Raw genomic sequence first — 15,822 nt, 5'->3', positions numbered from 1 at the left:
TTCAGACTTGTGTGCACTGTGCCTTTTTTTTTTTTTTTTTTTTTTTTGTGCATAAAATTGGGAAAAACTGTAATTGTGTACATAAAGGGAATAGTAAGTGGTGTGGATCACAAGACTGTCAATCAGGACGCAGCATTTGGAAGCTTTTTGTGTTGCATTTTTGCTTTAACTCTGTTGTTTACTGATACAGACCCTGTTAGGTGACATTTTCTATCTTGTTCCTACAACACTCATCAGTTTTGTAAACTTTAATTACAAAACATAACATAACAACTTAAACATTCGACGACATTGACGAGCCCACAGGCCCTGCCGGCAGCCAGCAGCCGCCGGGAGTGAGCCGGGTACATTAAGCATTACTCTTAATTGAAAAGATAAATTGAAATGCATAACATGACGTTTGCTTATGTGTTATATGGGAATTCTCAGGTCCCTAGGAAACTCTGCAGTACTGAGAGTGTAATTGTGGGAGTTGCTTAGTTAACAAAAGGCCGTGCACCTGGTGTGGTAGGCCTTTATCTTGCTCAATGAATGGGGTCAATTCAAGACATTCCTCTAAGCCATGTGCTGTAAATGTACTATTGTTAAAGGATGTTTTGAGGTTTGGTCAGTCCTGAATGGTTTTATACTTGCTGTAGTAGGCGTTGGTGTGCTATAGGGAAAGCTAAGCAAAATGACCACCTCCAGGCCAGATCAGTCACTATAGCTGATTAACTGATAACTTGAGAGCTGGATGTTTTCTTTAGAGATATATCATAAACTTTAAAAGAAAACAAAAAAAAACAAAAAACAAATTGGTGTTAATGAAGTACCATTTGACCCATTGCGTCATTTTCCTTGTTAAAACACTTCCTCAGGAATCGCTTGTAGGTGCCTGAACTGTGGGGACTGAAGTTTTTGATAATTATTGAGCAGTTTTTGTTGCATTAATTTAATGTAATTAATATAATCCTATTTGTTGTATTAATACTATATGTGATTCTAACTGTTCATTATTTGATCGAAGAACAAATGTGTGTTTCACTGAGAGCGTACCCAGTGATAAAAATATTAACTGGAATTAAAATGTGTAAATCACCAGATTAACTGAAGAAATTGCTGTTTATTGGTATATTTTTATGATCTTGGGATTTTTTTAATCACCATATCATAAGATCTCTGAAGTACGTGGTATAATTGGGATAATTCTGATAATTTTCTGTGAAATAAGAGTCATGTGACCTATGAAAGGCCCCTCTGTGATTGGTCAGATGCTGCCAAGGCCACACCTTTCATATGAATGTTCTGAGAATCTGTTCAAATCAGTCTTACTTTGGCTTGGATTTTCATTCATGTCCAAATAAACAAGCCCACTTAATAACAGATTTTATATAAAGTAAATGAAAACACATAACAAACCACATGCATACACACCCAGTATTGTGTTTATTATGTGATTTCAATTTCAAGTAGAATTTAAATCTAGTGTATTCCATTTATTGCCAATAAATCCCATTTAAATGACAGAATTACATATTATTACACTTTCAGACATTACAAACATTAATGTGTTGTCTTTGAAGGAAGGCCATTTCTTACAGAAATCATTTTTTCTCTAAGCCAAAACAAACCCCAAACTCTCCACCACCACTAACACAGAATCTGCAGCTAATCTCACTCTTTATGTTTAAAGTTATGAAAAAATATGTCTAAATTAAAGAGAACCAAATCTAGTGGAGTGTTAGGGGGATTTTTCAACATGCAGGCTTTTAGCTCTTAGTATTTTAAACAAAATTTTAGCCTAAACCGCTATCTTTTCTTAAACAATAATGTTTTGTAAAAGCAAAAGGAGAACCCCCCCCCGAAACAAAGCTCCTATAAAGTACATAAACTAGTTGTTAAAAGACACTTTCTGCCCGAGAAGCCGGCCGCTTTTGTTGAGAATCAGAAAGCAGAACGTTTCCAGAAAGTCGATGCTATAATGGCATGAAAAAAAATCTGGCAAAACCAGTTTTGAATACAATGTTGCTTTGAAGTTCTAACTAATCTTGAACTGAAGGTCATGAATTGTCATAAATTGTTCTTGGCATTACTTTAAAGCATGTGCCTTTTAGTGAGTGCGCGGGTATTAGATATGTTAACATGCAACCCCTATCAGAACTAATCATTTTGTCTAGAGGACTAGACGACCAAGACACCACATATAGACCAATCACCTTAAAAAAAAAAAAGATAATTAAGCAAGTCTGTCTTAAAGTCCCACCGTCATGGACCAATTGTAGAAAGGCTCTGCTGCTGCCGCCTAGTGAAGCCTTCATCCAAAATGAATTCTGACTCTACTACCTGTCCACACTCAAAATATTAACAGTGTAATTCAAATCAAACGAGCATCTTCTAAATTCGTTTTTACCCATTCATGTTATTATCCCATCAAAGATCACATAAAGAATAACAGTAGAAGATACCTACTTAAATATTTGACTATGTACAACTTCAAAGCTTCATAATAGCTATCAGTATTTGAGTGTATTTTGGCAGGACTGATGTCTGCCATCTTTTCAGGTGAAAAGATGTTTTTAAGGGTTGTTTAGCAGCTTTTGATGCAATTTTGTTTTAAGACAGACTTTGAAGAAAGTGATCATGTGAAAGTGAGACAAACACAATTGTGAGTAAATACTGGGTTTAGTTCTCCCATTCTGAAGCTATGAGAACATTGCGGTCTTCTGCTCTCCTGTTCTTCCGGTAGTAACGAGCCATAATGCCCAACAGCACCACTGACACTAAGAAGGCGCTGGCAAAGACTGCGGTGGAGATGTTGGAGCTGAAGATCTTCCTCATTTCCCAACCTTCCCCACTTGATTTTGTGCCTGGAGAAGCTGGTGGAGGACTCACTGAAAGACGTCAATACATGGATAGTTGGACAAGCTGGCAAGCAAGTAAGGAGGCAGAGAGGCAATCAAACAGGTAGATTGATAATATTTGGATTAACCTTCTGGAAGCGTGCCGCTCCTTTCCATCAGAACATCCTGACTGTTCTCTGCTGTATCAGGAAAAGGCTGCCCAACAAACTGCAGAGGGCCCTGGGTAATGTAGTGGCTACCTGTCTCCCTGCTCAGGCCTCGCCTACGTCTGCGTGATGGATCCTTCAGACATCCCTGGGCACATCTGGAAAAGGGACTCTCAGGCTCACACAGGATTACAGAGCAAGTGATGTACACCTGTAATGTGGAAGGGTAAAGGCTTTGGAATAACAAGTACTTGTCTAACCACCAGTCACCCATCTTGAAATGCTTGAAAGGTAGTCACCACAACTTAAAAACTGCATGTACACCAATCAGGCGTAATATTATGACCACCTCTCTAATACTGTCTTGGTCCCCTTTCGCTGACAAAGCCGAACTGACCTGTACAGAAAGGTTTAATCACTCATCCAACTGACTAATCAGTCTCACTGAACCCGAGGTTTTCCAGCAAAATATTGTCTGTCGCATCACACTATCTCTGCCTTGCCTTCTTCCCATACTGCGTGTGGGAACGTGTCATTCATCAGTCCAGGCCACCTTCTTCCATTGCTCCGTGCCCATTCTTGGCACTTTCAGTGATGGATGAAGTTTAGCATGGGCACCCTGACTGATCTGATCCCCAATACGCAGCAAACTGCCATGCACTGTGTACTCTGACACCTCTTTTGGCAGTTTGTCTGTTTAATCAAACCAATAAACCAATAAGTACTGCAATTTTGGAAATGTTCTAGCCATCACAATTTGGCCCTTGTCTAACTCACTCAAATCCTTACACTTGAAGTCAAAATGTTCATTTGCTCCCAAATGTCTCCTCCCTACGAACAGATGGCATGAAGTGATACCAGTGTTGTTCACTTCACCTGTCAGTGGTAATTTCGTTATGTCTGATCGGTGTATATAGTTATTAGTCAAACCTGATCAAAAAAAAAACTTTTAAAAATTTTGCTGATTTTGTACCAAAATAATTTTTCAAGCTTTTTCACACTTGGAAATTGGATACAAAACAGCAGGAAAGCAGTGATATCAGGATTTTCTTTGTTATGCATATACTCTTCAGTACATAACTGTGTGAATAATATTTTTGTATAGGTTAGAGGTTTGTATTGGTGTTATCCAAAGTTACCTGGTCATAGTTTCCAGTAAATTTAAAGGCTTGAACTCCGAAGTTGAATGCAGTTTGATTAGATGGGTAAATTGTTACTGTCTCGTCTTCTACACACCTGAAAGAAGGTTTAGGTCAATCGTATGAAGCAATGTAAATGGAAGATGACATTTAATAATTGTAAGTTGCAGTAATTAATATTGCTATTTAATACAGCTAAAATACACTCCTCTGAAAATATTATCGACAATTTAGTTGTAAGGAATTTTAAGCATTTTTTAAATTTTACAGCACTTTTTTTGCATCAGCACTTACCCATTCCTGATGATGTAGTACGAGAGGCTGTTTTCAGGGTTGTTATCAGGAGTGGCTTTGCATGACTCAACAAACAACATCACTTTTGGTAATTCTGATCTAGCTTGAACGCCCATAAAAATAGTCTGCAGCAGCTTGACTTGTACTGGATAGGCACTAGCCTCCACTCTATTTGTAAAGCTGCTGTTGTGGAAAATTTCAAAAGTGTAGCCAAAGCTTCCGAAGTTGGACTCAGTGAAAATGTAGTCAGCGTTGTGGAGATTATAGTAATTGGAGATGCTGATGGCTTTGGGAAACTGGCATGAGAAACCGATTTTAACTGTCTTCCTTCGAGTTATAACCTCAGTAGGCAGCTCAAAGGAGTTGATGTCATTCTTGAAAATGATATAATCACCTTTATCCTGTATTTAAGACAAACAAAGGAAAAGCGAATAGTTGCCGTGAGGGTAATGAACAACGGTTGTGATGTTGTTCTGATTGCAACATTTTTAATCAGTGTAACGAGACACAATATTCTTCTCGTTGCCACGTACAGTAACTGGCTTATTTTACAGACTCATTTTTTTCTTTTCATTAATGAAAAAAACATTTTTATCTACAAAGAAATGTAATTGTTTTTCCAAACCTCAATTTTTGTCCCACAAGTGCTGAAGGACATTGCACCCATGATGTGAGTGCTGTTGGAGGTGAGCGAGCACGACGGATCACTCAGCTTGAGAAAGTTCTCGTCAATGCCAGGCATGGAAGCTTTATCAAGGGCCACTGTCATCTTATTGGTTGAGCAATGAACAGTGGCCTTGCCTGTAAACATCACAATCTATATTAGCTACCTATTAGGAATAAAGTATTTTATCATACATTACTACATATTCATATTCAAAATCATTAAAAAATAAATAAAAAGCTATTATAAAAGAAGAAAACAAAGGAAAAAGAAAATAGCAAAGAAACAAATGTGATTTTACTTAGTTATAAGAGTCAATGTTATAATTAAATTAAAAGCGACACATAAATGTAAAAAAAACCCCCTGCAAAATAACAATATCAATTAGATAATAAGACTAAGTAAACTGAAACATAACAAAGATAATATTGAAATCTAACTAAAATATCTTGGGTTAATCAGGAAATATCTTTGGGTTAATTTATGTCAGTTTGTGAAGAGAACTAGCAGAAAACCACTAAATTATACTGGACTGAAAACAAAAACCAAAATATCCAACATGTATGCATTTACATCTCAAACTGTGTTTAACGTTTACCATATACTTGTAAAGGAGGTTTATAAACGCATTTAATTACATTATTTAAAAGAATCTAAGAAGTGAAACATTTTATTCAGTATATTTATAACCTCGATTTACAATTTAAAAAAAAGCCTAGGTGCTGTGTAACATGTAAACTGAAAACAGAAGGGAGTGATTTGCAAATTTAAAAAAAAATATTCACATTGAAAATATGTTACATGTTTAAACTGATCCACTTTACTATTTTAGAACAAATATTAGCTTATACTGAATTTGATGGCAGCAAAAAGTAGGAGCAGGGCAACAAAAGTAATAGCTAGAGGACTATTTTGAAACTGTTAGAGTACCCGAGAAGAAAAGGCAGGGGTTCACCAATGTGCACAAAAAGTTAGTCGACAAATCAATGATAATTTTCAGAATAACGTTATTATTTACAGTACATAATATTAAAAGATGAAAAGAATCTGGAGAAAGCTCAGATTCTTGCTGAGATATTGGAAGATTGTGATCTCTAAGCCCTCAGGTAGTGTTACATTAACAACAGGTTTTAGACCAGCGTGCGCTCCCACACAGATTACATGTTTTCCAGGTAGACAGAGGTTATGATGCATCCTGTATCTATTACAACAGCAATGCTTTCATAGCAGAAGAGTTTGTGTGCTGAGCTGGCCTGTCTGCAGTTACCAACTAAATGCATTTGTTAAAACAGGAAGTGAAACACAAAACAAATGAGACTTGGGTCTGTTGTGCAGTTAGAATCATATATCAGAGAAGACTGGGACAACACTCCTAACAACTGATCTTTGGGACTGTTAAAAAAGGAGGAAATTCTACACAGACGTAAATATTGCCCTGTCCCAACTTTCATTCAAAATTATCTTATTTTACAGTATGCCAAATTGTTTGGAAATAGGGTTGAATAAGAAAATGCAAACAAACAATTAATTTACTTATGTAATAGACATAAACAAAAGAAAAACTCCGTTTTAAAAGTTCTTTAGGTTTTGTTTTTATGTATTTTTTAAGAGAGAGTACTGTCATTTTAAGAGGTTTCATGGGAAGCAAAACAGAACCACAAGTTTGTGAACAAGTGGCCAGCAGTGTTTGTGCTGTTGCCATGGCACTCTTAGTTATTACACGCATTGCTCGTTTGTCAAGAGAGAGAGCAGGTGTTTACTAACCTTGTGTGGTAGATGCTTGGGTCACCAAGACAACAACACACCTCATCTCTGATTGGCTTAATGACAAAAAAAGGAAGAAAGAAGATATTTAAGTGAAAATATGGAAAGAGACAGCTTAAATGTAATGTTAACTTGAAGACTGCTCATTATAGTAATCCAAATATCTAATCAACTTTTCACATCAACAGGAACTCAAAGGATTTATACATGTAGACGTGGTGAAGACTGTCTGCTGAAGGATGGCTGAACATGGCATGGCTGCTGATAACAGATGGACCAGTGTGAGTTTTCAGACATTGTTGATATATGATGTGCTAACGCACAACTATCTCTAGGGTTTATAGGGAATGGTCTGAAATGAGAAAATATCCAGTGAGCAGCAGAATGGCCAGATTACTACTCTTTCATATATATACAGGGAGTGCAGAATTATTAGGCAAGTTGTATTTTTGAGGAATAATTTTATTATTGAACAACAACCATGTTCTCAATGAACCCAAAAAACTCATTAATATCAAAGCTGAATGTTTTTGGAAGTAGTTTTTAGTTTGTTTTTAGTTTGAGCTATTTTAGGGGGATATCTGTGTGTGCAGGTGACTATTACTGTGCATAATTATTAGGCAACTTAACAAAAAACAAATATATACCCATTTCAATTATTTATTTTTACCAGTGAAACCAATATAACATCTCCACATTCACAAATATACATTTCTGACATTCAAAAACAAAACAAAAACAAATCAGCGACCAATATAGCCACCTTTCTTTGCAAGGACACTCAAAAGCCTGCCATCCATGGATTCTGTCAGTGTTTTGATCTGTTCACCATCAACATTGCGTGCAGCAGCAACCACAGCCTCCCAGACACTGTTCAGAGAGGTGTACTGTTTTCCCTCCTTGTAAATCTCACATTTGATGATGGACCACAGGTTCTCAATGGGGTTCAGATCAGGTGAACAAGGAGGCCATGTCATTAGTTTTTCTTCTTTTATACCCTTTCTTGCCAGCCACGCTGTGGAGTACTTGGACGCGTGTGATGGAGCATTGTCCTGCATGAAAATCATGTTTTTCTTGAAGGATGCAGACTTCTTCCTGTACCACTGCTTGAAGAAGGTGTCTTCCAGAAACTGGCAGTAGGACTGGGAGTTGAGCTTGACTCCATCCTCAACCCGAAAAGGCCCCACAAGCTCATCTTTGATGATACCAGCCCAAACCAGTACTCCACCTCCACCTTGCTGGCGTCTGAGTGGGACTGGAGCTCTCTGCCCTTTACCAATCCAGCCACGGGCCCATCCATCTGGCCCATCAAGACTCACTCTCATTTCATCAGTCCATAAAACCTTAGAAAAATCCGTCTTGAGATATTTCTTGGCCCAGTCTTGACGTTTCAGCTTGTGTGTCTTGTTCAGTGGTGGTCGTCTTTCAGCCTTTCTTACCTTGGCCATGTCTCTGAGTATTGCACACCTTGTGCTTTTGGGCACTCCAGTGATGTTGCAGCTCTGAAATATGGCCAAACTGGTGGCAAGTGGCATCTTGGCAGCTGCACGCTTGACTTTTCTCAGTTCATGGGCAGTTATTTTGCGCCTTGGTTTTTCCACACGCTTCTTGCGACCCTGTTGACTATTTTGAATGAAACGCTTGATTGTTCGATGATCACGCTTCAGAAGCTTTGCAATTTTAAGACTGCTGCATCCCTCTGCAAAATATCTCACTATTTTTGACTTTTCTGAGCCTGTCAAGTCCTTCTTTTGACCCATTTTGCCAAAGGAAAGGAAGTTGCCTAATAATTATGCACACCTGATATAGGGTGTTGATGTCATTAGACTACACCCCTTCTCATTACAGAGATGCACATCACCTAATATGCTTAATTGGTAGTAGGCTTTCGAGCCTATACAGCTTGGAGTAAGACAACATGCATGAAGAGGATGATGTGGACAAAATACTCATTTGCCTAATAATTCTGCACTCCCTGTATGAAAAAAGACTGAAGTACTTTAACTGACTGAATATTAATGCAATGCTGGGCAGTTTTCAGGGAAGTGATCGATCTAGACTTGTGACTGTTTTGATGAGTTGTAGATTCAAGTGAGAAGGGCATCAACATAGTAGCAAAATCCTTTGGTAGTAAAATATGTGTGGAAACAACAGCAGTGTGTGACAATGTGTAATGTGTACGAGGAAATGTGCTGCTGATTTGAGAACTGCATTAAAGTGGTGAGAAGGACTTTCCTGCTGTGAGAATTGTGTCAAAGCAATCAAGAAAAACTGTAAGGTCCCACCACAGCATTTCAATGGAGTAGAGGTCCGAACTACGATTCTTTGTTTTTCAGCCATTCTGCTGTAGTTTTGTCGCTGTGCTTGGGATCATTGTTGTGTTGTTTCACCCAGTTTTCACCAAGCTTTGGTTGTCAGATTTGACTCTGGGACACTTTAACACACAAAGGAGTTCATGGTTGACTGTAAGACTGCTAGGTGCCCCGGTCCTGTGGCTACAAAACCATCTTCAATCATCAGCTTTCCCCACTGTGCTTGATGGTTCTGAGGCACTTTTGCTAATATGCTGTGTTTGGGTTACAGCAAATCTCTACTTTAGTGTCATCTGTCTAAACAACATTGCTCCAGAAGTCCTATGGCTTGTTCACATACAACTTTGCAGCGGTGTTGCCATATTTTATTTTATTTTTTTGCCATGTTGCCAGTCCTTCCAAGCAAGCTATAATTTTTCACTCTGAGCATTGTCTGGCTTTGGGATGATTTTCCTTGGACATTTATTCCTTAGATGATTGGCATCTGTCTACCTTTTTTTTCCACTTGTGAATAATCTTTATTATTTTAAAATGCTTGATTTAAAAATTAAAAACTGTAGGAAAATATATAAAGGCACTCACGTGTCAGTTGTCTCTGCAGTGAAGCAGACTGGGACATATCTGTACAGGTCACTGAGCTGTGGTGTCCAGCTGAGAGTGACTTCTGCTTTTCCGAGCACATCGTCTTTGAACACTTTGGTCATGTTCTGGGGGCCACTGACCTGAAAGTCGTGGATGCTTTAGGGAAATGAATAAACATTACACACACACACACAAAATCCACAGAAATTCTCTGAGCATTATGTCAACATTACAGGGTTTTTGTTTAGGGAAAGCTAGTGCCATAATTAATAATTTCAGTAAGTAAACACCTGGCATGGCGAGCTTCAGCTTCAGCATACAGCTGGAATGTCTGGCCCACAGTGGCATGAAGAATATCACCGTGTGAAGGGGTTTTGTACAAGAATATGGGCTGCACATGACCGGCTTCACAGTTTGGTATTGGCAGGAGGACTAAAACACAAACAAGGCAGAAAGAATGTAAGTTTTGTTTCTATGAGACCTCACAGTTTCTAGTATTGTGCAGCCATACAGTGGCCTCTCTGAGTTAGAGTTGGTTGGTCAGTCACCACGTCAAAATAAAAGTGAGACAGTCTTCAAGCTGCCAGTTAAGTCATAAATTATCCAGTCAGTTAACCTTGCTTTGCTGTTACTAATGACTCTTGCTTGTGTCTCACTAACGTAAAGGAAACATATTTGAGTTTTTCAGAGACAAAGTGTAACTTAGAAAAAACAAAGGTAATTTCTTTGTTTATTTAAATTTAACCCTTTAAAGGCCAGCATGTCATATATGATACGTGTTTTTGTGAGTTTTTGAGACTTCTACATCATCAGTGTGATTTTTTTTTTTTTTTTTTACTTCTACTTTAAATTGCATGACACATTTTTAAGCACTAAATTGCAAAAATATGGCTTATGTAGCAAATGTGATACAAATTAAAACTCATATATATGCAGATTAAAATTTGATATATTTTGTCTAAAGATTCAACAAACACTTCATTATCAAAAAATTAAAGTTAGGTTCATTAGAAGCAACTTTGGAAGCTAAAGTAAGAAAATGTATCCAATTACTGTACTTAAATTTCACTTGTCTTAAATATTTATTATACTATTTTATATAAACTGTATACTCTACTCTTACATTCTTAGACTATTTAGTACATTTAATAAACAGGGTTAAATGATAGATTAGACTTGTTGCTGTTTTCAACTGAAAGATCAGAATACAGTATACAAGTTACATCATGTGAGAAACTCTTATAACACAAATAAAAGATATGATTCGAGTGGAGACTGGGACTCGTGTTGAGTCATTATTTTTTTGTTTTTTTTAATAACCAAACCACATAAAAAAGTTTTAATGGTAATGTTTTAAAATACCTTTTTCACATGACCTTGTGGAGTTTTTGTGATATTTATGACTGTATTTATGATATTCCTCTTGTGTTTATACATATTCAGTATTCTTGGGGTGAGGTGTTTATTATGTTTGTGTCACACTGACCATATACTTTTATGAATCACTTACCCTCAATTGAGAACTGCAGCTTTACTTTGCAGAGAGGAGGTGAGTTCATGCCAGAGGCCTCACGAAACACCGATGTTCCGTCTGAGTAGGTCAAAGTGATGTTGTTGGTGGAGAAGTCCTCTAACATCAACTCAAACACGTGGATTCCAGTCTCAATGTCACCTGTACTTGTCAGTGTGCATGTAGTCTAAAGGGACAAGAATAACAAATGGACATGACAGAGGTGCTGTTTTCTCAGAGCTTATTAAGCACATCTGTTTTGAACAGACAGGATTCCAAACATAGTTACTATGTCACCGTTTTGCTTTTGGTTTCATTTCTTCTGTGTTGTCTGGTCCAACTCCTAGTCACTCCTGTTTGCTGCATCACCTGATCTCCTGTGTGCCCTTGTCCTACCATCATTCGAGTACTTCAAAGTAGTCATCTGTTTTGTATTTGGTCAGTTTTGTGTTTCTTTTCTTTTCTTTTCTCATTTGCCTAGTCCGCACAATTTCTATTCTATTTCTGCTAACTTATATGTGATTCACACCTTAGGTCTTTGCTCTGTTCAGATTCACAGTGCATAAACATATGCTTCTAATAAATCCAAAGGCATACTATTAGAGCTGATCTTATGCTTAAAGCATAACAATAATCTTTTTTTTTTTTTTTTTTTTTTACACATTTTTAAAGTTTTTTTTTTTTAAAAGAAAAGATTTTATTCTCTCTCTTTGCAAGTAAGCATGCAAATGATTGTAATGAGACTACAAGATGAGCTTAATGGAGATAGTTGGCTAAATTATTTGATTTTTTAATGGGTTTATTATAAATTTGTATCTATTACATCAACTATATTGTCAACGTGCAGAACATACTGATCAATCAAAGCATTAAAACCACTGAAAGATCAATTATTGATCATCTTGATGAATGCAATGGGAAACCTTACGTCCATTAAGTATGTTACTTTTATAAATACCCCTGACCTAATCACTGTAGCTCACTGATTAGAAATGCACTATGTACAAGTACATTTTTGTACATTTTGCACTGTGACAAAGGTGATAATACAACAGGACCCAGAGACTCTGCTGCCAGTGTCCTGGTGCCAGACACTAATTGACACCCATCTTTCCCATAAGATGGGTAACAGCTGCATAAAATTCAATGGTAATTGTCTGTTTTTCATAATAGCACTCATCTTGTCTTACTGGCCATTTAAAAAGGTCTTCCACAGTGTGAGCCATATACACTCAGGCATTCACTTTATTCTTTGCAAGAATTTGATCATTCTCACATCCATACACAACGATGGATGCAACAGGGGAAAATATGGGTTTTGGCCTGATGAAACCAACATTTTGATTAATATATAGCTGCGCCTAAAATTAGTGGCTTATAATGCTATAATGATTGTTACATTAGATGACCACATTGAAGGTCATTAGAGCCCCTGTTTGGTCCGGATTACCTCGTCTAGAGTGAAGTTTCTGGGACCGGATGTAGCAAAGCGACATTTCACTTCATCTCCATCTGGATCATGTGCCAGAATACGAATCCTCGAAAAACAGTTTTGAGGCACCCTGCAAGAACAGGCATCATATTAGTACATATTACAGTAATTTAACAACTAATCATTGTGTGATGTTTATGTAAGATTTCCAGATTCACGATTTTATGTTGAATCAAAAAAGAAAAACGGCATGTACCGCAAAGAAGACACTGTTGTTGTTACGGGACAGCTGTTGACAGTGTGCGTATCAGATCGAGTTCCCAGGTCCAGCTCAGCATATGTTGTCCACTGGGTTTTCCCTTCAACATTAGACACCCAGCAGCAGCCAGAGTCGCTGAAAAGGAGGTGAAACATTTCATCGCTCGTAGTTATACTCGTCACTTGAACCAACAATGGCTGCCATCTGAGAAGTGAAAAAACTCTGTCTGGTCTGGATTTTACATGCATCTTTGATAAGAGAGCATTTTGGTGAAGATACTCAATGTCTATATCACTACAAGACAGACTTGCATTTATTCTTGATTTGTTGGTGTTTCCAAAATATGAGGAGCTGATATGGAGCAGCTGTGGATCAGGTGGTAGAGCAGCTCGTCTACCAATCAGAAGGTCAGTGGCTTGATCCCCAGCTCCTTCTGTCCATGTGTTGAAATGTCTTTGGGCAGGATTCTGAACCCGAAGCTGCCCTCGATGCATTCGTCGTAGTGTGAGTGAGTCTAAATGTGCTTAAGTATCGTTAAAAGCATCATCTAAACGTGTGTGTGTGTGTGTGTGTGTGTGTGTGTGTGTGTGTGTATGAGAATAGAAAGGCACTATACTAATCCCTTTACCATTCTGATGCTACAATTAACGCTTTGTTTCGTTCTTTTATTTGTTCACACACGGGTGTTTCTCATAAAAGGCTGGGCTGTCATACCAACAAAAATATTCCAAATGCCAAACTTGTGTTCTATTCAAGTGTCCCAGCAAGTGTGACAGTCAGCCAGTGTGGTGGAATGAGAAGCTGAATATCACTTCTCAAAACAACGCTGACAGATACTGTGCTGTGGAAAATGCAGGGTGTGATGTGTACTTAGGCCCCACTTCCTTAAAAAGTGGCTCATACTTTCATTTTAAACCTTTGTTATTTGAGCTCGTTTTTCAAAGTAAAGATCAAATCTGATCAGCCTATAGAATAAATAATAGCATAACAATTCAGAATGTATTGGCCAGTCCTCAGTACGAGTCCACTTACTACGGATCCCACTGCAAGTGGACTGACTTTTCTCAAGTTCTTCATTTTTAAGTTGTACTAGATCATGCTTGTTAAATACAATGTTGTCCTCAGTCTGTGAGATACACCAGAGTAACTAGTGAACACTAAATCAGATAAGCTGTGTTATTGTGCCCTGGACTTACCTCAGAGAAAAGGAGGCATTATTAGTCAGGATGGTTGCTGTGGTGTGTCCTTCAGACTGGCACCAGCGGCCTTGGCCTGTGCTGTCCTGGTCTGTTTGCAGGACACTCGACTCGTTAAAGCCTGTACATACGCCACTATCACATGAGAAAGATGACTGATCCTGACAGTTACTTTTGCCATTCTGCCGGTGATAAAAGGTCACCTAGAGGGTTTAAAAAAAAAAAAAAAAATTTCTGTGCACACAAAATCTGCATTCTTTGCATATTCAAATCAATACAGTTTTTTTCCCCAAGTTTTTGAACAATTTCCTTCATGATTTCAAACCAACTTTGGTGGGGCTGAAATATTAAATAACAACTCCTCCCTAACCCCTGTTCCCCAAGTCGTTGTTGTTTCTTGCATGCTTATAAATGTGGAAACTATAACATCTGTGAAAGCTATTCTACAGTTGTATTTTGAAAGGACCAGATTTCTGTAGTTTTCAGAACAGAAAGGTAAACATCAGATAAAACCAGGTTTAAAACTGTTGCTTCATTTCAGTGTCAAAGGTTTTAGTGAGGGGATTTTAGATATCTCGTTTTATCACTTCTTAATAAACAAAAAGCAAAAACAAGAAGGAAAGTAAATGTATTTCCTCCATGTTTTCAGCTCTGTGATGCTTGATAAACTGATTAATAAAATTCCTAATTAAAAACAAAAATGTAGAAATGTAGAAAATGTGTAGAAAATAAAGAATTCATATTCACACACGTGTTATCATTCCCTGACAAATGAACCCACTCTTAAATTCCTGTGCTTCTATTTTTGTTCTAGTACATTTCTTTTAACAGATACTGAGATCGCACATTTTCATTACTATCCACCATTTGGGATTTCTGAAGTTTTTTACTCACAAAAATATTGAAAAGCTTTGAAATAACTGTACAACATGCATGAAAGTGTGAACTATTTTCTTCATCACAAGCGTTTGGATTGTATGCAAGTGTTTTGCATTCCAATTAGGTTTCTTCAGAACTAGCAACGGGGCTGTATGGTTACTTTTTTTTTTTTTTAAAAGGATCTTTTTGCAAATGCCACTACTTTAAAAATATGCATTATTACACTAAATGTAAACTAATCTGTGTTGTGATCCATATTGCCCATCTTTCAATATCATGATAAATCTCAACATTAAAAGAATATAGTGAAAGTTTCAGCATATATACTTATGTTGTATTACCTTAAATGTCCCACCCATTTCCTTCTCTGGAGCCATGAAACTAATGCTGTCTCCATAAAAGCTGAGAGTCGACCCAATCCCCAACAACGGGAACAGCAGCAGGAGAAATACACCTGCCTCCATGATGTCTGAAAGAATCTGTATGTGCAAAATCTTGTTCAGCCAGTTTCAGTCCCTGGGACAGAAGAGGCGGGGAATGAACTAACAAGAATAACCTGATCTCATCGGACCATCAGAAATGTTTTATGTGGTTGTATTATGTGAAAATGATTTTATATGCTAGAATGATGAAGACACATTCTGTATTTGACCCACTGGTCAAAATGATCAAGTCAAGTCATTTATTTTGCACTGTGCTGATTTTTATGATTGCATGTTGTGTGATGTGATGATGACCAATCTATCTATATACATACATATGCATAGATAGATAGTATAAGATAGGATTGGATATATAGAGGTCT

General features: G+C 37.5%; 1 protein-coding gene across 2 annotated transcripts; it reads right to left on the bottom strand.

The window, feature by feature from the left end:
* Positions 1-1,402: 1,402 nt before the first annotated feature.
* On the bottom strand, positions 1,403-15,666 carry LOC102078312 (deleted in malignant brain tumors 1 protein). 2 transcript variants are annotated; one of them, XM_019349497.2, is made up of 13 exons: positions 15,359-15,666; positions 14,139-14,341; positions 12,940-13,077; positions 12,702-12,813; positions 11,252-11,438; positions 10,032-10,173; positions 9,742-9,897; positions 6,848-6,903; positions 5,045-5,220; positions 4,420-4,820; positions 4,126-4,222; positions 2,969-3,197; positions 1,403-2,870 (listed from the first exon to the last, which is right to left on the bottom strand). In XM_019349497.2, exons 1-13 carry the CDS (start codon positions 15,479-15,481, stop codon positions 2,662-2,664), a joined length of 2,229 nt encoding a protein of 742 aa, XP_019205042.1. In that variant the 5' UTR covers positions 15,482-15,666; the 3' UTR covers positions 1,403-2,661. The 2 variants fall into 2 exon arrangements, with proteins under 2 accessions (XP_019205042.1, XP_019205022.1); XM_019349477.2 differs by lacking the exons at positions 14,139-14,341; positions 15,359-15,666 and having other exon boundaries at positions 12,940-13,498.
* Positions 15,667-15,822: the final 156 nt, after the last annotated feature.

The sequence above is a fragment of the Oreochromis niloticus genome, linkage group LG1 (genome assembly GCF_001858045.2).
Source record: "Oreochromis niloticus isolate F11D_XX linkage group LG1, O_niloticus_UMD_NMBU, whole genome shotgun sequence".
Taxonomy (NCBI): Eukaryota; Metazoa; Chordata; class Actinopteri; order Cichliformes; family Cichlidae; genus Oreochromis; species Oreochromis niloticus.
Note: the sequence above shows the minus strand (reverse complement) of the source record. Positions and strands in the feature narration are given on the sequence as shown.